Consider the following 24,546-nt stretch of genomic DNA (forward strand, 5'->3'; position numbering starts at 1 on the left):
ACCAACCAAACAAAAAAAGATAGAAATTACTCAAGAGGTCTTTATTGAAGTTCCTACAAAGAATAAAATATTCACCCCAGTTCTGTATTCCTCTTCCAGAAACCTGAAGTGCCTTATTTTAAACTCTAACATTAATAAGATTTTACTAAAAAAAGAATGCATGTTTAAACAGTTACAAATGGACAGATGAAAATATTTTACCAATGTAAATGTTGATCTTAAATAAGCAACATAGGGCAGGAAAGACAGCTTAGCAGTTAAGAGCTCTTGATGGTCCTGCAAATAACTGGGCTCAATTGCCAGTACTTACATGGGGCCTCACAGCTATCCATTATTCCAAGTTCAGGAGTTCTGAGGGTATCTTCTGACTACTGTGAAGACCAGGGACACATTATATACATATTTATGCATACAGGCAAAATATTCATATTCATTCAAAAAATTCAGATAGTATTAAGGTCATGAATACATGCCATTCTGAGAAGTAAAATTCCAAACTTCAAGTGTAGATGAAGATCAGCACAACAGCATATGCTTGACATATGCAAAAACCTACATTCCAGCCCTATCAGCCAATATTACAAAAACAAAAAAAGGTAGGATGTTAGCCTACATCTAATCCCAACACTCTGGTGGGCCACAGTCAGGTGGACCTCCAAGTACAAGGCCTGCTTGATCTACGTAAGTACTTTCAGGACAGCCAGGTCTACACAGAGAAACTTTGTCTTAAAAAACAAGAACAATAAACTTAACATTATAACAACATTAGGCTAGCAAAATAGCTTAACATTGAGCAGCAATTGTTTCCTTCTACTGTATCTTATGTAATAGAGTCTGTAATGGTGAGGGCAGGAGAGAGGCTGACTGTCAGTTTCAACCACAACACAGTAGACACAAAGAACAGGAAAGGGGTTGAGTCTATACACTCAACTCCCATCCCCAATAGGGAATCTAGAAAGGCTCCTCCTATAAAAGCTTCCATAACTTCCCCAAAGAAAGCCACAAAGGAAAGACAAGTGTTCAAAGACATCATCCTCTCTGGGAGCTTTTTGATTCAATCCACTACATTCTGACCCTGGAGCCCCATGGTGATCCTATGATGAAAATGCATTTAGTCCAACCTCAATGATCCTAACAGTCTGCAACAGCCTCTACACTGTTCAAATGTCCAAAGTCTCTTCTGACACTGAAGACAATTTCTTGATTGCCACATCTTGTAAAATCAGAAAACAGGTTCTATCTTTCCAGTATACAATGGCACAGAATACTCCTTCCCATTCCAAGAGGCAAAAAAAAAAAAAAAAAAAAAAAAAAAAAAGTGTACGGAGTGAGGGAAGGGTGGACCAAGGCAAGAAACCCAGCAGGGCAAACAACAAATCCTGTAGCTGTCTCAGACACATGGGCTTTAGTTTCAAAGGGTTTAGATGACCCTACAACTTCCACATCTCTCAGTTTGGTTACTCCCACTCCTTATCTGCATCTCTCCATGGAAATTTCTCATAGCTTAGGTATCTCAACATCTTGTGATCTCAAAATACAACTCAGGTTTCATATTCATAGCTTCATGGAATGACTCTCAGTTTCCTCACTAAGGCTCCGACTCTGCCAAAAATAGATGGCTGGGACAGTACTGAACTGAAACCACAAAGAATCCATGGTCTTAAATTTTGCATTTTCCTTGTTTCCAGAACCAGCACAATATGGATGATACTGTCAAGTTTAGCTTCTAAATTGGGATGGATCATATCATGCTTGGATCATAGTTGTGGCAGGTTCTATATGAAGTTCCTTCCTGGCAGTAGAAATCACTTTGCCTACTCCTTCCATTAATTCAAGGCTTAAGAGGATGAAGTGTTCCCCTTAAGACACCTTCTTAGGCTTCTGATCCAGGGCAAAAGACCTTCTCTCTACTGGTAATAATCTCCTTGAAAATTCCTGCCTCAGTTAAGCATTAACTGCCATCTGAAACTACCCAGTGCTATTTTTTTTCTACAGACCATAGACTTTGCATTTATTTCTGCCCCACTTGTTGCTTTCTTTCACTGTAGTCCTGAATGAGTCACTGGTAATAACCACTCAACACAGTCAATATTCCATCTAGGAAATCAGTCCATTATTTTTAAATTCTGCCTTACTCAGTTTCTCAGGGCATGTACACAATAAGAAAGATTTGGGGCCAAAATATCACACAAATGACCATTAGCTAAATTTTTCATGGAGTCTATTTTCCACTGAAATCCTATGACCTGGACTTCCTCAGTCTTTATTACTCTCAACACTCTGACCTTGCAGTTCCTTCAAGAACAGCCAGTTAAGCTCTGTGTATAGCTTTCTATGCCTTTTGCCACATTATATTTTCCATATTACTTCAAAAGAGAACATTCCCAGGTTCTGTGCTGCAGCAAATCACTTCTTGGGTACCATTTGTTGTTGTTGTTTTTGTTCTAACTTGCTTCTCTGATGCTGTGATTAAATCCTCCAGCCACAAGCATCTCAGGTAGTGAATGGGTTTTTTGGATGGTTCTGTCAAATTACAGTCCATTATTTTGGATGCTTAGCATAGAAACTCAAGCTAGAAAATGAAGGCAAAAACCATGGAAAGACATTATTTCTTGGCTTGCTCTCTTGTTTGCTCACTGTCTCATGCTCAGCTCATTCTCTTATCCAGCCCAGGCCCACACAGCAATATTGCCACCCTCAGTAGAAGAGCCTTCAATCAGCAATCAGCAATCAACAAAATCTCTCACAGACATAGCAACCAGCCATTATGATGGGGCACTACTTCAACTGAGGCTCCCTCACATGACTTTAGGGTCTGAAATGTTGAGAAGCTAATTAGGACACAGAGACAATGATATATCAGAAAGTTTTAAAAACCTAAGACCAGTGTGTTAACCATATCATTCACTAAGTAGCAAAAACTGGAAAACACAGATTTGCCAAGAAATGAGGATAGGGGAGTCTCTAAGATCAAGAAAACTAAAACTGTTTCTCTATAGAAATTCCCCAAACCAACAAAAACTCAATGAACTCACAATATAGTAAATTTTCAGATGTACTGTGAGGCTTACTGCCTGTTTGCTAACCCAGGCCTAGTAGGTTTTCAGCATCTGAGACTTATTGCTGAATAAACTCACCCTTTCTAGCTCTTTCTGAATTTTTGCATTTTTAAATTAATTATTATTATTTATTACAATTTATTCATTTGTATCTTGGCTGTGGCCCCTCCCTCATCTATCCCTATGATCCTTCCCTATTCCACTAATAGGGGAGGACCTCATTTCCTTCTATCTGACCCTGGCCTATCAGGTCTCAAGACTGGCTGCATTGTCTTCTTCTGCGGCCTGGCAAGGGTATACCCTACAGGAGGAGGTGGTCAGAGAGCCTGCCCACGCCAGAGACAACCCCTGCTCCCCTTACTAGGGACCCTACTTTCAGAATGAGTCTATGAGCAGCAGTTTTAGGTCCTCTCCATGCATGGTCCTTGGTTGGGGTATCAGTCTCTGCAGGACTCTTTCTGAATTCTTACTGGCCAGTATAACTCAGCCGTTTTGGTTCAAACTCCTCTCCTAGGTGACTGATTCAATCTGTCTTTTCTCTCAGCATCTCCTGAATTGTTCTGCTTGACCTCAAACTAACCTTAGTAATCTGGTTCTAATCTTCTGGCTCCCTCTCGTTCTCTGGCTCCTTCTGTCTTCACCTGTGTCTAGCAAGATCTCTCTTCAACCAGTCTCTATGAAACTCTCATGGTAAAACTGCCTCCTTTCCCTAAATTAACCAGAATTTACTGAACAGGACTTAGAGATCTGCATGCCTCTGTCTCCTAAATGCTGGGATTAAAGGCGTGTACCACCAAGCCTGGACCTAAGTTTTTCTCTACTTGGAACTTGCTCTGTACCAGGCTGGCCTTGAATTCAAGAGATCTGCTTGCCTCTGTCTCCTGGGATTAAAGGTGTGTCTGCATTCCAGCTGGAATCACACAGACTTAGAAGGTCTTTGGATGTCATCCCTTACAGCCATGTTTCTGGATTAAAAATCCTCTATCATTTTATCATTTATCATTTAATTGTGAGGCTTACTGCCTCTGCTAATCCAGGCCTAGTATGTTTTCAGCATCTGAGACATACTGGTGAAAAAAATCACCCTTTCTAGCTCTTTATCATATCTTCTATCTTTTATCATTTAATAAAATCACACAAGGTGGTACCACTGACTACAGTAGACATATACAGACCTATAAATATAACACTGTGTTAAACAAGAACTATAGGATTATAATAAAAATCAAAGAAATCACTGGCCAGCACTCACCCTGTGCACTCTGGTTCTCTCCTTTGCCAATAGAAAATGGTTTGGGGGAGAGCTATTATGATTGGAGAAATCTTCTTAAAGCATACATCTGTTTCATCATTGGAGAAAATTATTTTGACTACTAAATGTATCTTATTTTCTTCTGATAAAGAAAAGGATGTCTGTTGGAATCACTTAGAAACCATTTTTTCTATGATTGATGATTGGATGATAAGCCTGCACCAGTGTGAGGAAATACAAACTTACAAAATCAAATGTGCCCAGCAAGGTAGCACAATCCTTTAATCGCAGCACTCAGGGAGGCAGAGGTAGGCAGATATCTATGGTCTAAGACAGCCAAGACTACACAGAGAATCCCTGTCTTAGAAAAAAAAAAAAAAAAGAGCAACAAAGCAGATTTTTAAAGAAAAAGTGTATTTGTATTATACACCTAAATAGATTGTTTTGCAGTAAGTGTTTTATAAGTCATAACCACTTTTGAAAACAAGTCTATCCCATTTTAATGCGTTTGTGTGTGTGTGTAAGAGAATGTCTTTTTGTTAGGTACAAGTGACCTAACAAAGAAGAGGGTGTTAAATCCCCTGGGTCTGGAGTAGAACACGGTTATGAGCCTCCCAACTTGGGTTGAGTGTTGGTATCTAAACTCAGGTCAACCCCAAGAAATATATTTGCTGAGTGACCTGCCCAGCCCACATAGTACTTTTCATCCAATAAAGTTTTTCACAGGTTAACAATAACAAAAACCTAAATAAATACAGAAGTAAATAAATGATCCCTGGGAAGCAGTGCCTCAGTATTAAAACATTGGGTATGAGACTAGCTAGGATGCCTCCAGACCTTCCCTGCTTTCTGTTACATGAGACCTGATCAATACCCAGCGTTGCCTGAGAAGAAACACTTCTGCACCTTAAACCACCATTGACCCTCATGCACTAATAGGGGAGACTTCAATAGCTCACTCTGAAGAGTTTAAGTTAGCCTGAGTATAACTCCATTTTGAAATAAGGAGCCATCTTGACTGGAGCTGAATTCAGGTACCAGGAAATATCACAGAATGTACACTTGGCAGAAAACAAAGTTAACTCTCCTAGCAACATGAAATATCACAGAATAAATACTTCATAGAAAATAGAGACAATTTCTGTGGCAATAATCAATGAGAATCAGTTGGGAATCAGCTGGGAAAATTCTCCCCAATGTTTCAGATATAGTTGAGAAGAATAGCAATTGTGATGATGTGCCTCAGAGAAGGTCACCTCACCTCTCTAACTTTTACCTAATCCTGTAATGTCAAGGCATATGCCCCCCCAATTTGCTGTCATAGAAACATGTGCCCCCCTGCTTGCTGTCATGGAAACCCCCTGCTTGCAGTCTTTCCCTTTAAAAAACACTGCTCACTCAGAGCTTGGGGTACTACTTCTCTACTCCTGTGTCAGAGAGACTTGGGTCCCGAGTTTGATCACTCTTGTAATAAAGCTGTCTTGCTATTGCATCGAGTCATCTCTTGGTGGTCTCTGAGGGTCCTGTGATCCTGGCATTACAACTCCTACCAACAAACAGGTCCTCTGGACAAAAACTAAACAGATAAATACTCCAGCTAATTGATGTTAAAAGCCAAATGAGCCCAACTAACATTTACGGAACATTCCACCCAACACAAAAGAATATACCCTCTTCTCAGCAGCTCTTGGAACTGTCTCCAAAACTGATGATACTCAATCACAGTGCAAGTCGCAACAGATACAAAAAAGTTGAAATAATCCCCTGCATCCTATCATTTAGATCAATCATTATGATTCTGAGGTAGCACTGGTCCTAAAAGCAATCTACTCTCACAGTATCATTTACTTGATTTTCAGCCAAGACCTTATGGTACAAGATGAACATGCCACAGGCATTTCTTTCCACCATTACATGTGTATATATATATATGTGTGTGTGTGTGTGTGTGTGTGTGTGTGTATACATATATATATATGTATATATACACATACATACACATATATACATGTATCCACACACACACACACACATATGACTGTTAGCTAAGAATGGCCCCAAATGTCCTTACATTGTGACCATGTTCAGATGTCCATTTGTTAATTAGGCATGGTTAAGAATAGGCAGAACTCTACATGAACTTGTCCATACTCCCTAAATAGTAACTTTCCCTTTTGGAGGAAAAGCATTGCTTTTGAAATGGTTCCCATGTTATCTTTGCCTCCTACATAAGAAATCTTTCTCAGCTCTGTCTTGGCTTTTGTGTTGGCTATTCTTGTAGTCAAATAGACTACATCTGGAATTAATTAACTCCCCTCCCCCATGGGTACACCTGGAAGGGATTTTTCTTAATTTTAGCTTTTGAAATGGGAAGACCCTTTTTTAATGTGGGTCATTTGAGGTGATAATATTCACTTTTAATCTGGGCAACAGCTTCAGATGACAGCCTACATATATAAAGGATATTGGAAAAGGATGTTCTCTCTCTCTCTCTCTCTCTCTCTCTCTCTCTCTCTCTCTGCCTCTGCCTCTCTCTGCCTGCCTAATTACACTAGCTGTGGCTAGGAAGTTTTCATTCCTTTACTGTCTTTAGAGCCTAGTTCTTTGGAACTCTGGTGTCTACTGAAGACCTGCTGGGACATCCAGCCTCGTGGACCACCCAACTACGAGATCCTTCAACATTCTGTTCTTAGATAGCCATGTTTGAAATAGCTGAACCACAGCCTGTGAGACATTCTAACAAATTCAAAACACATAGAGATTCAGTCTACCAGTTCTGTTCATGTAGAGAACCTTGACTAATAAAGCTGTGTTGTTTTTCACCTGCCCACTGTGGAAGATGTCCTGGCTCACAGTTGTGCTCATAAAGGCATTCTTCCTTGCTCCGTTTTTCTTCAAGTATTCAACATACCCTACACCTATTTTTTTAAAATAATTATTCATCATTTAAGAGATTGGCTTGAATTCAGGAAGGAAACTCCTAAAGCAGTGGAGTCTTCATTGAACTTTCTAGTGGGAGAAAGACATATCTTGTTTGTGATCTGATTCCTGCTTTTCTCTCATGGTTGTCTGAAGTCTCTGTGACAGCCAGGTAAAACATACCTGCAGTTCACCTGACCTCAGCATAAAGCCAGAATAAACATCTTTTTTTGTGTGTCCTAAAAATCTCTTTAATTGTTAATATTCTGGGCACCGTTCTACCTGTGAGACAAGGGAATCACCCCACTCCACAATGTGTAAGGTGCTGCGCAAGCCAGCCACCTTGTGTTCAGTAGGAAGAACGGGAAATGCCTATAAAGTACAGGAAGATAGTAAGGTCAGCCATTGGAGGCAAGGGGCAAGTGCTATTGAAATGCGTATCTCTGCAGATCTGAAAAAGGTCTGGGTCTGGGTGAAAGCCAGAGCCAGGACCCAATTACTGTGCTGTGTCTGTTGAGACACTGTAAACCTAAAGGAGGTACTCTTGTCACTCAGGTCTCACCAGCCAAGTGACCTGCCAATCAGAAGTCGTGCAGAATGTGGTACAGGATGCTCTGTAGCCAAGCAGGCACTAGTGGTTTTGTGTATTGTGCTGTGAGTGCCACAGCAGGAAGCTGTGATGGGCGCATGGGCTAGCTCAGGAGCCAAGGTAGAGTGAATGAGGGGCTGCCTTCTCCAGATGGGAAGGAGCCTATGGTGAGTCTCAGGAGCTGGTGTGGTGAGTCCTCCCTGAGGATGCATGAAATGGGAGGCCAGAATCTTTGTTCTGAGGGGTCTAATGTAGTCCTCATATCTTCCTGGACCCTGTTGCAGACCTCTGAATAACTTCCCTCAGTGGGCTGCATCTGCACAGAACATTGTGAGCACCATGTGTACAAAAATGTTTGTAGTCAAGGTCAACGTGCGTTTGGTGCCCCCGTGGACTGCAGGCAGCAAACTTGGAGAGGCCTATTATCTTCTAGAAATCTTGTACTTCACATTAAACATTTAGGTGTAGAATCCATTTGGAGTTAATTTTGTGGAGGCTATAAAGAGCATCTCATGTGTTGTGTAGCACTCTACTATTAGGCTGTGATGTAGAAGAGTAGCATTGGCGATATAAAGGATTTACCAATGCTTAGGAGATAGTCAGATAAAGTAGAATTGAGCTAGTGAGGGTTGACTCTCCAAAGGTAAGTAAAATTCTCCAAAGGTAAGTACTATGCTAACCAGGCCTGTTAGAGATTAGGATGATAAAATACACGTTTCTTCAGTAGGACTGTCTAGACATTTGGCTCCAAACCATGACTATGGCAACACCACTTATTTACAACCAGCCGCCTAGGCCCATCCCCATATCAAAGAGCAGGCCTCTGACAAGCTGCTCAAGGGGACATTACAGGGTCACAACCAACATTAAGGCCTGTGCCATGGAGGCCCAGTTTTCTTCTTGAGAAAAGCATAGCTCTGCCACATGAGCAAGACAAGTGACAACTATTTAAATAAGAAAAACACTGCTGTGTTGAGGGAGGGCTGGACTGATCAAGCAAAGCTTAGCACAGCCCGTGACCCCCACCCTACTTGGTAATGTCCCCAGTTTCTATCCCTGGAGCACTCCAACCCAACAGTAGCTCTCACTGCACACCAGAGTTAGTTTGGCTCTTTGACTCCCTGTTTCTGTTCTTGTCTCTGTCACCAACTTAAAATTCAGTGGTTCCTTACTTGCTTCATGTAGATCAAACTCTAGCACACTTTATAAGAGTTACCATGGGCATGGTGTCTTTTCACAGCAATGAAACCCTAACTAGGACAGGCACATTATGTCTATTTAGCAAATATCAGTCGTACCTTCCCTAGGAGGGCCTATAACTCCTGTAGCCACAGGCTTTTAACATTTACATTGCAAAGAGCCATTGAATTGGGGAGTTCAGGCATGTGGGATTTATGCACGGTACTCTGGTATCTGCAAGGTCTGTACCATGATGCACCCCAAGCATTGCTTCCAGCATCTGACACTCCTTCTTTTCTGTGCTGTTTCATCTCTCAAATAAATAGATAGATAGATAGATAGATAGATAGATAGATAGATAGATAGATAGATAGATAGATAAATGGTGCGAACACTCACTCTTTGGTATTTACCCACTCTGATTAAACAAACCTCCTACAGGATCTTTATGAAGATGCACTGCTGTTCAGATGAATTAATTCCTGATAATAATGGAATTCCTGATTTGATTCAAACAATTTTAGAAGTTAAAAAGTTAGAGTTGATAGAACATTGACAGCTGCAATAAATACTTTTGTGGACCTCCAGATGCCTCACCAGGAGACAGGCTTGAGGAAGATTTGTGGCTTCAGGTAAGCTTTTGCACTAGAAATGGCACTACAAATCCTGGAATGTACCTTAAGTATATAAAAGTTGAACCATGAACCCAGAAAATAATGGGACTACCAAGAAATGTCAACATTAAGTACAAACCTTATATAAAAAATACACACTGTTTTGTTGTAATTCCTATACCTTGTCAGTATTTTATGGATAAAATACTGTTGTTCTAAATTTATTTCATGTATTGGAATGTAAGACTAGATAAAAAAAATGTTTAATTTAGTACTGAAACATGATATCACTAAAATCCCTCCCATTGTAACAGTTTTATCTGTCTTTGTGATAAATCTTTTGACTAGGAGATAATTCTATCTCTGAGGCAGAGAGATTTTGCTCTCTGCAAAGAAGAGAGCAAAAGTGTATATAAGAAGTGTAGTCAGGGCAATATATACTTATATATACTTATATAAAAGTATATATATATACTTATATAAAAGTATATAAGAAGTGTAATCAGGGTAATAAAGTTGGGTGGGGCCATTTGCCTCATCTGTTTTCTCTCTTAAGTGTTTTTGTATTTTATATCCTTATTTCTTTTTCCTCTGTAGATTCACAAATAAGTTAACAGACTCAGGGCTCTGCCAACAGCAGGCATACTTTAGCCTATCAGAGATCTTCCCAAAGAGGCCTATTCCCCACCAGCTACTCTCTAGATTAAAGGGACTCAAAGGGCAGCTAGAAGCCACTTCTCACAGCCCTGACTACAGGGAAACCAAGGTAGTCAGTTTAAGTTTTCCTCATAGCACAGCCAGAACTGAGTCACTAGAGAAAGAACCCTCAGCTCACTCCCCTCTTCCCTATACTTACGGCTGCCTCTGGCAGTATCTGAATTAAAAAGGGTTTTGAATTTAGGTATAGAACATGAGAAAGAGATGTTAGCACACTGACCCCAGATGAAAGATAGATGTTGGTCACTAGTCTGAATGACCCCCACGTCATTGATGCTCCATCCACCTTCTTTAGTTTCTCCCCTGGACCCATCAAAGCTAGACTTTGACAGTACATTGTTATATGATTATTATTAGCGTGTGTGCTCATGATGTATGGAGGGAACACACACACAGAGCATGTGTGAGGCCAGAGGATAATCTTGTGGAGTTGGTTTTCTTTTACCTTTACATGAGTTCCAGGGATCAAGCTCACATCATCAGGCTTGCATGGTAAACATCTTTACCTGATGAACCATTTCACTGGCCCAAGCCACAGACTTTTGAGCAGGTTTACACTACCAGCCTGAAGTCTCTCTCTTGGGGCAGGACTAAAATCTAGTAACAAGGAAGTTATTCCTGTGACAAGCTTTCTACTATTTTATCAGTGGGCATAGCCTGGGCAGTTGATAGTTTTATACACAGGGTCCACAACTGGTGAAAATACAGTTGGTGAAAATACATTTTTAAATAAGGATTTTAAGCATGATGATTAAGAGAAGGGAAGAGATACTCACACTCATGAAGAAAGATGCAAAAGAAATACAGATACAGGATTCTCTTAGACACTCATTTTAAGGACTTGGTGGTAATTGTATACAAGATTTTAAAGATACATTCTTTATTTATCTGTGTATGTACATGTGCATGCATGCATGCATGTGCTATAGCACACATGTAGAGGTCAGAGAACAAAGGTGGGAATTGAATCTCTCCTTTTGTCATATACTCTACCTCTTGGTACAGACCAAGGGTTTCCCCGGTTATTTCCTGATGCCCTTTTTAGCCTTTCCTTCTGGCCCATCTCCATTCTTTTGTGACAGCCATTGACCTATAGAAACACTCTCTACTAGCAATCCCACAGGTACCACACTTGGCTAAGAACCAGAGTGGGCCACACCAACTGAAGAACGGAACACTCAGTAAAGACAAGACCAGATGTTTACATCTAGAAACATTTCAAACATCGTAACTCCAGATGCCTAGGCCCCAGCACAAAAACACAAAATTGAATAGCCAAGACAATATGCCTTCTACAGATGTTAACAATCCTGTTGTAATATGCAATAAGATCAATTTAGCTGAATCACAAGACCAGGACTTCAAAATAGGAATCATGAACATGTTCAAGAACCTTAAAGAGGATATAAATAAATAACTAATAAAGATCATGGAAATAAAGTTGATGAAATAATAAAAACACTTTAAGACATGAAAGTAGAATTTGTAAATTTAACAGAATCACTAAGGAAAACAAAAACAGAAATACAACTAAAAATAACAAACTCAGGATGTCAACCTGAGAGATAGAGGAACCTTCCCTTCCTCTATCTCTGTTCATTTCTAGAATTACTGAGATTATAAATTGGCTCCAGAGGTAGAGAGGCCTTGGATGGCATTACAATCTGATAAGATAAAACTGAGAGCCATTGGTGTTATACAAGGAATTTAAGACATGTCTTTCACTGTAAATGAGGTTTCTGGTGAGATTACCAGAATATCATAGATTTATAAATAGGGAAAGGACTCTAGTAAATGTTGAGTTGGAATTCTTGATATTCAGCTGGTGAGAGGAACCTCAACCAGACTCCAGGCTGAAGAGCTCCTTTCCATTCCCATGACCCCATCATTTCCCCTTTCTTTCTATCCTGTCTTTTTTGAAGTAGATGATTAAAATCTCATGTTTATTAGTACACGTATGTATGATGAGGTGAATGAGGAGCATGCCACAGTGCATGTTTGGTTAGAGGACAATTTTGTGGAGTTGGTTCTCCCTGTCTATAACATGGATTCTGATTCTGAGATAGAACTCAGTTCTCACCCTGCTGACTGTCTCCCTATCTGCCAGTCTATCCTCACATCAACAAATCTTATTGTCGGGGCTTGGGGGGTGGGGGGAGGCTGTCCCACTTGGGGCTTAGTAATAAAGACATGGAGACATCTGTATAGTATAAGCCTGTTAGCCTTTTTTGCTGGGGTGAGTCCCTTGAACTAGACCTGACTAGACCTGATTCTCCAGCCACCTAGCCTCTTTGGTTTTCAGCTCTTTATTCATCAAAAACCACTCCTCCTTCCTGACACAAAAGGCTTATTAGCATAGTGGGAGAGGCTTCCCAGTTTACTCACTCTGAACCAATCAGCAGCAGGCTACACCCTATCTGTCTGTTAGTGCTGCCATTTGGCCAGATTGAGGGCTATGCCACCTCTCCCAGGACAGTTTGGTTTTTAACATGATAATCTCAGAGAATTATTGATCACTTTGTTTACACCTTTTTGGGCAGGAGAGGAGCCAACAAACATTTACATATAGAAAGCAGGAGTGGTGGGCTGTAAAAATGACAATGTCACATATCCTGCCAGCACCTGGCGCTGCCCACACAGCGACTAACAATTGAGAAGGCAGTGACACACATTCATAGACAGTTGATACAATATGTGTGGGCACAGATTACACCAACAACACCTGACTGTTATTTGTCTTTGAGACAGAGACTATGTAGTCTGTGGCATCAAATGCATCACCCTCCTTCCTCAGTCTCCCAAGGCTGAGATTATTGTCATGTACTGCCAAGCCTAGCATTACTTCCTACCGGTTTCTAGCCATGCTATCATTTTATGGATTGACCAAGGTGAGACAGATGGATGGGGAACTCACTTCTCCGCAGACATATCATAAATATTGTTAAAATGCTGTTGAGAGCTGAGCATAGTGGCACATGCCTTTGAATTCCAGCACTCAGGAGGCAAAAGTGTGGGGATGTGACAGCCAGCCCTAACCTGATGGTACTATGCTCTTATTTGCCTAGTAATAAACTGCTCTATCACAGTTATTAGAGACACTTCTGCCTTCAGAACTTTGATAAATGTCTGTTGTTTAAGCAGTTGGGAAAAAAATTGTCCCTAGGCCACTTTAAGAACAATGTTTCTAACAGAAATTCTCAGAAGCTTTGTCTACAGTTCCTTCTGTACATCCACATTTGGTGAAATAGTTAAGGGGGAAGATGAAAACGTTTTGAGACAGAAAACCTTCTTAAATTGTGCCCCCTTGCATTACCAGTATTCTTAGATTCGTTTTGGACAGTGTTCATGTCTTTAACTAGTGATTTGTTTTTGTTTACTTTTCTTCACATCTGTTAGGGTCCAGAAGACGCTGAAAGAACAGCCCCAGACTTAGGTAGCATGTAAGCAACAAAAGGCATGTATTCTGCAGAAGACCAGCATGCTGGGGCCACCATCCAGGCAGAATGGCAACCCCAGGTGAGCTGAGAGCTCTATTTAAGGTCAACTAGGGGAATTTCTGGGACAGTTAGGTTGTCTTAATTGTGATTGGTGCAGGTCAAAAGCAAGGGTATGAGTGCATCGATGATTGGCTAGGGCTAATTAGGGGTTTGGGGAGGGGCTCTCTAAACTGTTTCAATCCTGCCCAAACTGGTGGGTGCCAGGGAAGTTACAAGGGTCACTGGCTTACATCCAGGTGGTGGTTGTGCTGCATTCCTGTGCCTAGAATGTTCTACTACAAGATTTAAGGCTGCCCAGCACAGATGCCCCACCCTGATTTGAGATACCTTCCCATTTTTGTGGTCTTCTCCAGGCTATTCCTTGGGTGGGATTTTATGGTCTTGTTCCCTATGGCCTAGTTCCTGGGACTGATTACTTTTTGTGTGTGTGTTGTGGGGGGTGGGGTGAGCAGTTTAGGCCTGGTCCTCTCAATCCACAATGGTTTTTCCTTTAATGATGGTAGCTACTGTTGTTATTTGATGCACTGATAGCCAAAACTGTATGTTACCTAGTAAATCTCTGCACACATGCATGGACCCCCATTCCTCCCCTCCCTGTCTGCTTTCCTGGGAGTTGAAAACATTGTGAGCTGTCCTGTGGGTACTGGAAACCGAATCCCAATCCTCCAGAGAAGCAGCCAGTGCTCTTAACCACTGAGCCATCTTGTACTGTCTATTATAATAACATCAATGCTCAGTGTAGTGGCCAGTCTCTTTACTGGTCTGAGAGGTGTCTCCAGTGTATGGTTTGTTTGTTTGTTTTGGTGTTTTTGAGTCAGGATCTCTTAGGTAATCCTGCTGTCTGATCAAACTCACAGAATTTTTTTACTTCTCTTTCCCGAATGCTGGGATTTAAAGGCTTTAGTGAACAAACAGGCTGGCTCTTCTTCAGCCTTTATGGGCTAGTCTCTTAGGAGGACATTGGGCAAAATAAGGTTTCTTTCAGTCCAGTGAAAGAATGATGTGTTTCTTTGTGCTCGGCTGCCCTTCTCCAGAATGTAGCTTCAGGGGTCATGGGAGGGGAGGCGGGAGTGTCAGGAGAAAACTGGTGCAGGTTGGCTGCTGGGTCCAGGCATGGCAAGTCCACGCATGGCCAGTCCACAACGTGCCTGTATCCCGGCCCAGTGCGGGACAGGCTGAGTGGAGCCTGGCTGGCCAGCGACCCTGCTCTTCAGGGTTAATGAGAGACTAGAATTCTTTGTCACATATTTCGTGGTTTTTTCTTTTCTTTTGTTTTGTTTTTCCTGTAGCTGTGAGAACAAAGGCCGTGCCTCGAACCCAGGACTGCCAGACTATTGTCGGCTTCGTGTACGGTAAGTAGGGTCGCTTTTATAAAGCTGATTGAACATAGTAGGTGGTCTCGTTCACCCCTTAGTCACACCTAGAACTTGGACACTCTCCAGGTTCTGGACCTTCAGAAACTCACATCCGTTTACTTGGACTCTGTTTTCAGGTACAGGTCTGAAGAAAATTCTTGTGAAGGAAAGTCACCCAGCTTTTGACTATATATAAAGACTCTTAGGACCTCACTACCACATTTCCCCCTTGTTTTGAAAATGTTTATTCATTTAGTGGCTTTTGTGTCCTGAGCCCTGAGGCAGACATTGTCAACACGATGATAAATTTTGTTATCCTTTTAAGACAGGGTCTTACAACGTAGCTCTGGCTGGTATGGTACCTATGGCTGGCAAACTCGCAGGGATCCGCCCGCCCCTGCCGGGATTGAAGATGTGCACCAACCTGCCAGGCTTTTCATTCCTTTTAAATATTTGAGTGGACATTTCTTGATAGACTTAGTTTGGCCTTGAACTCACAGAAATTTGCCTGCCTCAGCCTTCCAAAGGTGTGCACTACCATGCCTGGCAAGTCTTATAACCTCTCAACAAGTTTCTAACGTTTTTAAAAAATTAATTTTTTAATTCATTACAGTTTACTCACTTTGTATCACAGCTGTAGCCCCCTCACTCATCCCCTCCCAATCCTGCTCTCCTTTCCTCTTCTCCTCCCATGGCCCTCTCCAAGACCACTGATAGGGGAGGACCTCCTCCCCTTCCACCTGATCCTAGTCTATCAGGTCTCATCAGGACTGGCTGCAATGTCTTCCTCTGTGGCCTGGTAAGGCTGCACACCCCTGAAGGGGAGGTTATCAAAGAGCAGGCCACTGAGTTCATGTCAGAGACAGCCCCTGTTCCCCTTTCTAGGGTACCCACTTGGAGACTAAGCTGCCATGGGCTGCATCTGTGCAGGGGTTCTAAGTTATCTCCATGAATGGTCCTTGGATGGAATATCAGTCTCAGAAAAGACTCCTGGGCCCAGATTTTTTGATTCGGTTGGTCTCCTTGTGGAGCTCCTGTCCCTCCAGCTCTATCTCCCCCTTCTTTCATAAGATTCCCTGCGCTCTGCCCAAAGCTTGGCTAGAATCTCAGCATCTGCTTCAATACTCTGCTAGATAAAGTCTTTCAAAGGTGCTCTGTGGTAGGCTCCTATCCTGTCCTCTGTTTTCTAGTTTCTAACCTTTTAATAGTCAGTTTTTTTAGGATTCAGATAGATTGCCACTTCTGTGATGGGCAGTATATAATGCAACTGATTATTGTTCGTGTCATGCTAAATCAAAGTGACCTTCCTTTTATGTATTATCTGTGATAATCTCATTACTCCCTCTTGGCTCTGAATCAGTTTACCTAGAAGAGGCCAGAGGGTAAGGTAGAGATCATGTATGCACCTAACTATTTAATGAGATTAAATCTTATAATTTTGTCAGTGTTTTAATTTTGAAGTTATATATTGTAGAAAGCCAATGTATTAATTACTTGTGTTATTGTTGTGACAAAAATACCTGAGAAGAAGAAACTTAAGAAAGAAAGAGTTTGTTCTAGGTCACAGTTTGGGGGAATAGTCCATCATGGTGGCTTTCATGATGGCAAGAACTTGAGGCAGCTGGTCATACATTGTATTTGTGTTCAAAAAGCTCAACTCACTTTTTCCCTTTTATTCAGTCCAGGCCTGTAGACTGTAGACTAGTTCCATCTACAATCTTTCTATCTCAACCTAATCTAGATAATTCCTCACAGGTAGGTCCAGAAGTTTGTGTCCTAGGTTATTCTGGACTCAAAGCAGAACCCATAGGAGACTGCTGCTTGCTAGTTTTCTTATATAATCCAGTGCCATACTGCTCACATGTATGTCTTGTACTATGTACATGCAGTACCTTCAGAGACCAGAAGAGGGAATCAGATCCCCTGGTAGTAGAGTTAGAGTTGCTAGCTGCCATGGAGGAGCTGGGAATGAACCTAGGTCCTCTGCAAGAGCAACAAGTATTCATAACTACTGAGCCATCTCTCCAGCCCCAAGTCATTTTTCTTTTTACAAGCTTCCTTTCAGTGGTGTCCGGATTCTTCTGAAGCCAGAAGTCTGCCCACACACTTACTTCTTGTCTCCTGCCATCCGTCCGTCTGCCATCTGTCTCTGTTTTTCTAACTCTTTCTTTTGGTTCTCATATACTCAAGAATTCCAGCTCTCCTATCTCTACCTTTGAGTGCTGAGATCAGAAACCTGTGCCATCATGCCCAATTTTGCATTAAAAAAAAAAAAATCACACACTACTGTTAGAACCAGTCATGAAACAAACGGCTTCTAGGAACAGCTTCTGCTCTCCCTGACCAGACTGTATGAACAAAGAGAACAGATATCTTCATCTATTCAGGGATGCTGTGCAGTGGGTGGGGACATAGTGTTAGGGTAGACAGAAAACTATTAACTTCTTACTTTTGGATATTAAGCTTAGAGTGCCTTCTTTTCATCTGCATGTGTACAAAATGCTCTTGTTGAATGTGAGCATCCCTCCAGTCATTGCATATTTGGGCCAGAATTCAGATTGAAGTCCAGGATCTCTTAGGATATTTGTGGCCCCATCTGACAGGTATGGATGAAGCTCTCATCATCTGAGTGAGTATAGTTAAGAGATAAATGTGTTCCATCTAAACTATAGGTATAGTATTGTAAAAGAAGCTAGAATTTATTTTTTGCCCTTTGAGACAGGATCTCACTAGGTAGCCCTTGCTGGCTTGGAGCTTCTTAGGTAGACTTGGGCTGAGATACTTCTACCTCTTTCTCTTAGAGCACTGGAATTTTCAGTGTGTGATTCAATGTGCAACTATGAAACTAGAACGAGAAAGTTCTAGTTCTCGCAGAAAGGAAGAAGATAGCAATTATCTTTGACTAGTTATATACCCTTTAGAAAAATATGGGGGAGTTCTTTCTGCATTGAATTTGGTACAGTGTCCTTTGTTAGTGTCATGGCTTTAGACGCTGAACTTTGGCTTTTCATTCTTTCAAAAATTAAAAAAAAATTTTTTTCTTGTGTATGTATGTATGTATATAAATGTTTGAATGGCCTTGAACTCACAGTTATCCACCTGCCTCTTCCTCTGTGAGTGCTAGGATTACAGGTCTATGCCACCAGACCCTGCCAGTGCTAGGATCTTAACTCTGGTACTCTGATAGAGTAGTACACACTTTTAACTGCTAATCTGTCTCTCTAGCCTTGCTATAAAATTTAAATTATTGAGAGTTGAAGTATTACAGGCTGCTGGTAGCCCAGCCTTGGGGTTCTCCTTCATATTTAGCAGACTTCAAGTAATATAAAAAATCGGCCAAACAAGATTGTTTGGCCATAAAAATTCTTCCAGCTATTTAAAATTTTTTATCATTATTATTGAATAGTGCATGTTTTTAACTTATTCTTGAGTTTGGTGGCCTCACCTTTAGGCACAACCATAACCTTTCCCTCCATTGGGATGAGGATAAGCATATTTGGAGAAAATTAACATGGCAAGAGGAAAGCTGCGAAGGCTAACACATTGCTTTTGTAAAGCAATTGTGTACTGAAGGACAGTTTCCATGCCTCGACCTTTTGCTTGATTGTCCTAAATTTATCCCTTGTTTCTGTCTATTACTGTCAGCATAAAAGTACTGGTTTGGTTTTATAGATGAGCTGTGTTTCCCAAACGTTCTCCTCTGTGATGTTATTTTATACTTTCATAGGCTATTGACCTACCCCACTGAGCACTGAACTCAGCTCTGACTGTTCTCATTGGTATTATTTCGATGTTTAACTGTGCTCTCAAATGCAGTAAAAGCCATAACAACCTTTCATTTCCCTTGAGGGAATTTCTCTGGAAGAGCAGCAATACTTTGTAGTTTCCACTGTTGCTTCCTTTTTCTCTCAGCTCCACACCAGCTTCACTCAGTTCTTTTTCCGATAAATTTCTAGAGCCCTCAACTCTCAAGGTAAAGCCTAATAACAGTTTCCTGTGGGGTTACTACAAGAGCTTTCTAATGTGTCTCTGTTCTTGTTTATTTAATTCTGTGGTGCTGGGCATCACACAAAGGCCCTCGTGCTTGCCGAGCCAGCAGTCTATCCCTGAACTACACCCTCATCCCCTTTTCCTTTTATTTTGAGACCATGTTGTACTAATCTGGCCTTGATGTTGAAATTCTGGCTCAGTCTTCCATGTAGCCATTGGAATAATAGCAGACCTGTTACATTAGGCCAAGCTCTATTCTTTTCTTTAAAATTCATGTTTTTAAAAACACAATAACTACTTAGGACCCTCTCTAATCAAGCACATTTTAAAGCAGAAACTTTTTGCTCTGGCCTAGTGTAGCTTGTTTTCTGCCTTTATTTTGCTTGCCCAGTGGGTTGTGTGTCCTAACAGAAACCACAAAAGTTATAGGAAAGCTTCATGGTTTTCACTGGATCCCCCAGAACAGATGTGGAGGTGATACCTTCAGGATGTCCGACTCACAGTTGTTATTGTTCAACACTCCATCCAAGCACTTGTCACCAAGATTGAGTTCTGTCGGAGGAAGGAGAAATGTTATTTGTTTTATAAGGATGATGTAGTATCAAAGTACTGTTTCCCTGACAGGATAACCAAATCTCTTTCAATTACAGAGCGTAAAAAGCAAACAAGCTTAGAAAGCTTGTCAGTAAAATGCCTGCCACACGAGCATGTAAACCCAAGATCTGAACAAGTTCAAGCCATACAAACTCCCAGCACAAAAAAGGCACACAGGCAAACACGCGTGCGCGCGCGCACACACGCACACACGCACACACACACACATACACACACACACACACACAAAGTCCCGTCTCTAATTGCAAGTGATAGCTGCTGGGAAAGGGAAAATCAGTTTTCTTCAGTGGAATGATATCACACTATTGGCCTCATGCTCAAGAACAGATGGTCAATTCAAAACGGATTCCATGGTTTTGTGTGTGTGTGTTTTGTTGTTTTTGAGAGAGAAAGAATTAATCTGAAGTGCTGGTGGTGGTGGGAGATCTGGGAGTTAGGAGAGGAAAAAGAATAAGATCAATGTATATTACATGAAAAAATTTAAAAAGTATCGTTGAAAAAAACAAACAAAAATGTTCAAGTAGAGAGCCAAGGAGATGGCTCAACAGGTAAAAACATTTGCCTCCAAGTCTTGACAACCTGAGTTCAATCCCTGGAATGCATGTGGTGGGAAGAGAGAAGCGACTCCCATAAACACCTCTGACTACATATGTGTCATGACATATGTGCACACATTCGTACACATACAGAACAAATGAGTAATTCTTTAAATGTAAGGCAGGAATCAGTAGACAACAGTCAATGTTGTCCTTTGCTATCTACACACATACACAAAAACTCAAATACACACCTATACTAAAACACACACACATACAGACAGACACACAAACACACACAGAGACACACACCCTTAAAACACCACTACACTCAAATTGAATGTAATCTTAAATAGAGAACAGGTAAAATTGATCTCCATCTCACTAATGAAATGGGGGCTCCTTTCACTGAGGCTAAACTATCCTTGAACTTTTTCTTTGTTTTGTTTTTGAGACAGGATCTCACTATATAGTCCTGGCTGGCCTCGAACTCCCAGAGATCCACCTGTTTCTCCCTCCCGGAGTGTAGAGCTTACATTACACAACACCACAGACTTGTTATCTTTAAATAATCCAAGTGTCTAAGCCTCTGGAGCACTTGGACTATAGAAGTAGTGTGTTTATGTGAATAAGTAATTTCTCCTGTATAGGAAAGTGGTATTGCTCTAATTTTGTTACTTCTTGCTTTTGAAGCAACACGGGTTTGAAACTGTCCAAGTGAGAAACCTCGGCAGTAAAGGCAGTAAAGGCAGTTAATCACTTGATGGCCCAGAGAAGCCTTTTTCTCTGAACACAGCAGGTCACAACAAACATCACCTGCTCAAGTTCACCAAGAGAACACACAAAAGTGAAAGCAACCGAAGAGCTGACATTACCACAGAATGGAGCCAAGCAGCCAAAGCAGCCAGTCCGAGTGCAGCCCCAGTACAGATGGCAGAAGGGCTGCAGGCACACTGCACCTGTGGATTGAGGAGAGTTGGTCAACTAGGACCTAGACTGTGCCTAAGCTCAGACTTGAGGATATTTAGCCCCAGACGCAAGAGCTCAACTCTCTTTGAAAACAGTCTTTCTGAGGTGTTTTCAAGGAACTGGGGAGTAGAGACAATATGTCAGGTAACATCTAAAATCAAAGGTGACAGAACTATAATTAAGAGTTATCTTCAAAACAGTTTGGCCTCTGACTGCAGGACCCAAACGGCCCCGGTTCATTGTCTCCCAGCTCTGAATATGTGGCACACTTCAATAACTGCATAGTCATGTCTGCAGAGAGCTTTTCTACCAACCATGAATATTGTTTTTAAATTGTTAATTTCATAGAATATAATACCAAATAAACCCTGAAGTTCTTACAGGACTGAGTAATTAAATCTTACAGGACTGAGTAATTAAATCTTACAGGACTGAGTAATTAAATGCCTGTGTCTATAAAAGCATTGTCTATAAAATTAGCCAAAGATTGCCTGCAAAATCTTAAGAACCTAACCTCAGCTGCCACTTGCTGATCTATATTTCTCAGATATAAGGTGAGGCGTTTTCAGGTCTCTTCCATGGATTCTTCTCAACATGCCTAGAGGTCACCCTGGTATGCCTGGGACTTTCTAGCTGCCTATCCCAGGATGCACACCCCTGCCGTGCTACTGTTTCTTCTTCTGTGCTGCAGGAGTCCAGGCTAGACGCACCACCTCCCCAGAAGCAGTCTCTGAACACACAGAACACACTGCGTCGCTGCAGTGAGAGCTCAGCTCGTACTGTATCAGACATTGTGCCCTTGATATCGAGAAGACTGGCTCAGGTACTGCAGGGACACAGAAGCTCATGCTTTTCTTCATCTATCAGCAATAATATTCAAGGAACTCTCAAGCTGAGAAATATTTTAAAAAGGTAATAGACACAAACAAGCATTTTAAACAAAAGTAAATTCAAACAGCCATCAAATAAATGAAGAGCTCCATGTGTGTTTCTGATGTTTTGCAATGCTGGGATTGAAACCCAGGAGCTTGTATTTGCTAAACGAGTATTCTGCCACTCGGCTATCTCTCTATCCAAAGACCTGTTTTAATGATAAAACGTCTAAATTAAAAATAAGGTATTTCACCTATTAGATTTATAAATAACACATTAAATAAGGAGGATAGTACTGCTAAGAGAATGGATATAGATTCAGATTCCAGGAGAAACATGGGATCAAATGATTACATGCAGATGGAAACACATTGTATCTCTGTTTCTTATCCTACATAAGTCAGTTTCACTTGAAAATCAAGCCATGGGGGATGCTTAAGAATGTCCTCCTGTTGGAAGGGTCACCTCAGGCAGAGTAACATACTTACACTGTTGAGGGGCGACACAGGAATCCTGTTCATGTTCAGCTCTATGGTCAGGCATAGGTTGGAAGCAGCAGGTGCATATGGCATGGCTTCCTTGAAGAGGGCACATATACTCCTGGGCTGCTGAAGCACATACATATTCAGGTCAGAGTATGTCCAGATACCAGGTACAGCAGACAAACAATTTACATCTAGAGAGGCAACTATGAAGTACACACGAGAAGGGCCAGGATCCGGGAGGAATTCAAACTACTTCCTAAGTGGCCAAATTATATTCTGCCATTTGAAATATGGGAATTCAGGCTGGTTATAGCTCAGTGAGTATCTGTCTAGCATTTCAGAAGCCTCAGGTTTAATCCCCATCACCAAAAATACACATAAACAGACATGCATGTATGCATGCATACATACATACATACATATATACATATATAAATAAAATATAAAATAAGAAAAGTAAATGGACTAGGGTTATTCAAGTCAGGCACAGGCATATACATCTATAATGCTGACTCTTGGGAGATCAATTCAAGGAGGCCTGAAGATCAAGTTCAATGCTAGGCTGAGATGTGTACTAAGTTTTAGGCCAGCCTGAGTTATAAATTTGAAATCCTGTTTCAAAAGACTAAAAAGTCCATCCTGGTCTGTGATCAAGTGTCTCTCTGGCTGCTGAGCACTGCTTCCTTGTCCCAACTATGAGTTATAGGAGTGACCCAGAGAACTGGAACAGTGTTCTGATAGGGTAGTCAAGAACGCGGCTCTTAATTACAACCCTAGATTAGTGAAGACCTAACACTCAGGCTAAGTAGCAGCTATCTTCAATTTGGCAATGACCACAGTGTTGCCTGTATTAAGGAGAGGTGTAGGCATAATGTTGTGCACTGTGTATTTCTGTACCCCATATCTGGTTGCAAAACTTGTTCTGAGAATCTCCTGTCTCAATGTTATGTAAACACTGCTCCCCAATTGTTCCCTGATATGTCAGTAAAGAGGCTTGACAGCCGATGACTGAACAGGGGAGAGAATAGGGCTAGACTTCCTACCAGCCAGGGAAGGAGGAGACAGAGAGAAAACATAGAGGGTTCAGCCATGGGAAAAGGTCCAGGAGACAATAGGAGAGAGTAGCTGAGAAGAGAAAGCCATAAAATGCAAGTATCTTAGGGATTTTGGCAAAGAAGAAGCCAGACTAGCATAAAGGGTTAAGAATAAAATAATACTGCTCAGTTGTTGGGTCTTAAAGCTTGTTACACAAATATAATAGTCCAGTCTCAATTACTTGGGTGCTAGCAGGGTTAAGAGAAAACTGCAACATGCACAATTTTTAAAATACCACTAACAGATAGAGAGAGCTAGAACTAAAGCAGCCAGGCCCAGGCAGGAAACACTGTTATGCTGTCTGCTGCCAGCTCCAGCTGGTAGGCTTCAATCCTCAGAGCTAAGAACTGCATACCACATGCAAGTAGAAGGCTCTTTTTTTCCTTTCTCTCATCTTCTCTGTTTTCCTTTTACGTTGGCATGGAACACAATGCCTTGTAAATGCTAAGCATGCCCTCTCTCACTGAGCCATATCTCAGCCCTTCTTTTGATGTTCTCAGTTAGAAACATACAAATAATGGGAGGCTGTTTAGAGGGCTGATGGAGACACAAGACATCCTATGGGAATTCAGCACACTGCTAGAAAAAAAGCCAGTCTCTAATTTGAGTAACAGATACAGAATGATCATTTTGGCTTTGGCAAACCTCACAAAACAAACTCCCTGGAGTGGCAGGCTGGAGAAAGACCAAAGTCAAAACCTGGAACTGTTAATTACTCGGTATGTCAAATAAATAAATATTCAGTTTATTCATTCATTCATTCATTCATTGATTTGCTTCCTTCCCTCAAGAGACAAGGTCT

At 41.3% G+C, this 24,546-nt stretch overlaps 1 protein-coding gene across 3 annotated transcripts in view; it reads right to left on the reverse strand.

Annotated features, from left to right (window-relative positions):
* Positions 1-20: 20 nt before the first annotated feature.
* Positions 21-24,546, reverse strand: part of LOC110541432 (E3 ubiquitin-protein ligase CHFR-like) — a 43,379-nt gene continuing 18,853 nt past the window's right edge. For 2 of the 3 annotated variants that reach the window (XM_021628184.2, XM_021628183.2), the window contains 3 exons: positions 22,653-22,772; positions 21,198-21,281; positions 21-19,723 (listed from right to left, as the gene is read on the reverse strand). In XM_021628184.2, the coding sequence (XP_021483859.2) occupies positions 19,685-19,723; positions 21,198-21,281; positions 22,653-22,772 (243 nt within the window). In that variant the 3' untranslated portion in view covers positions 21-19,684. The remainder of the gene's footprint in view (positions 19,724-21,197; positions 21,282-22,652; positions 22,773-24,546) is intronic. The other variant, XM_021628185.2, reaches the window with a different exon arrangement.

Source organism: Meriones unguiculatus, chromosome 4 (assembly GCF_030254825.1).
Source record: "Meriones unguiculatus strain TT.TT164.6M chromosome 4, Bangor_MerUng_6.1, whole genome shotgun sequence".
Taxonomy (NCBI): Eukaryota; Metazoa; Chordata; class Mammalia; order Rodentia; family Muridae; genus Meriones; species Meriones unguiculatus.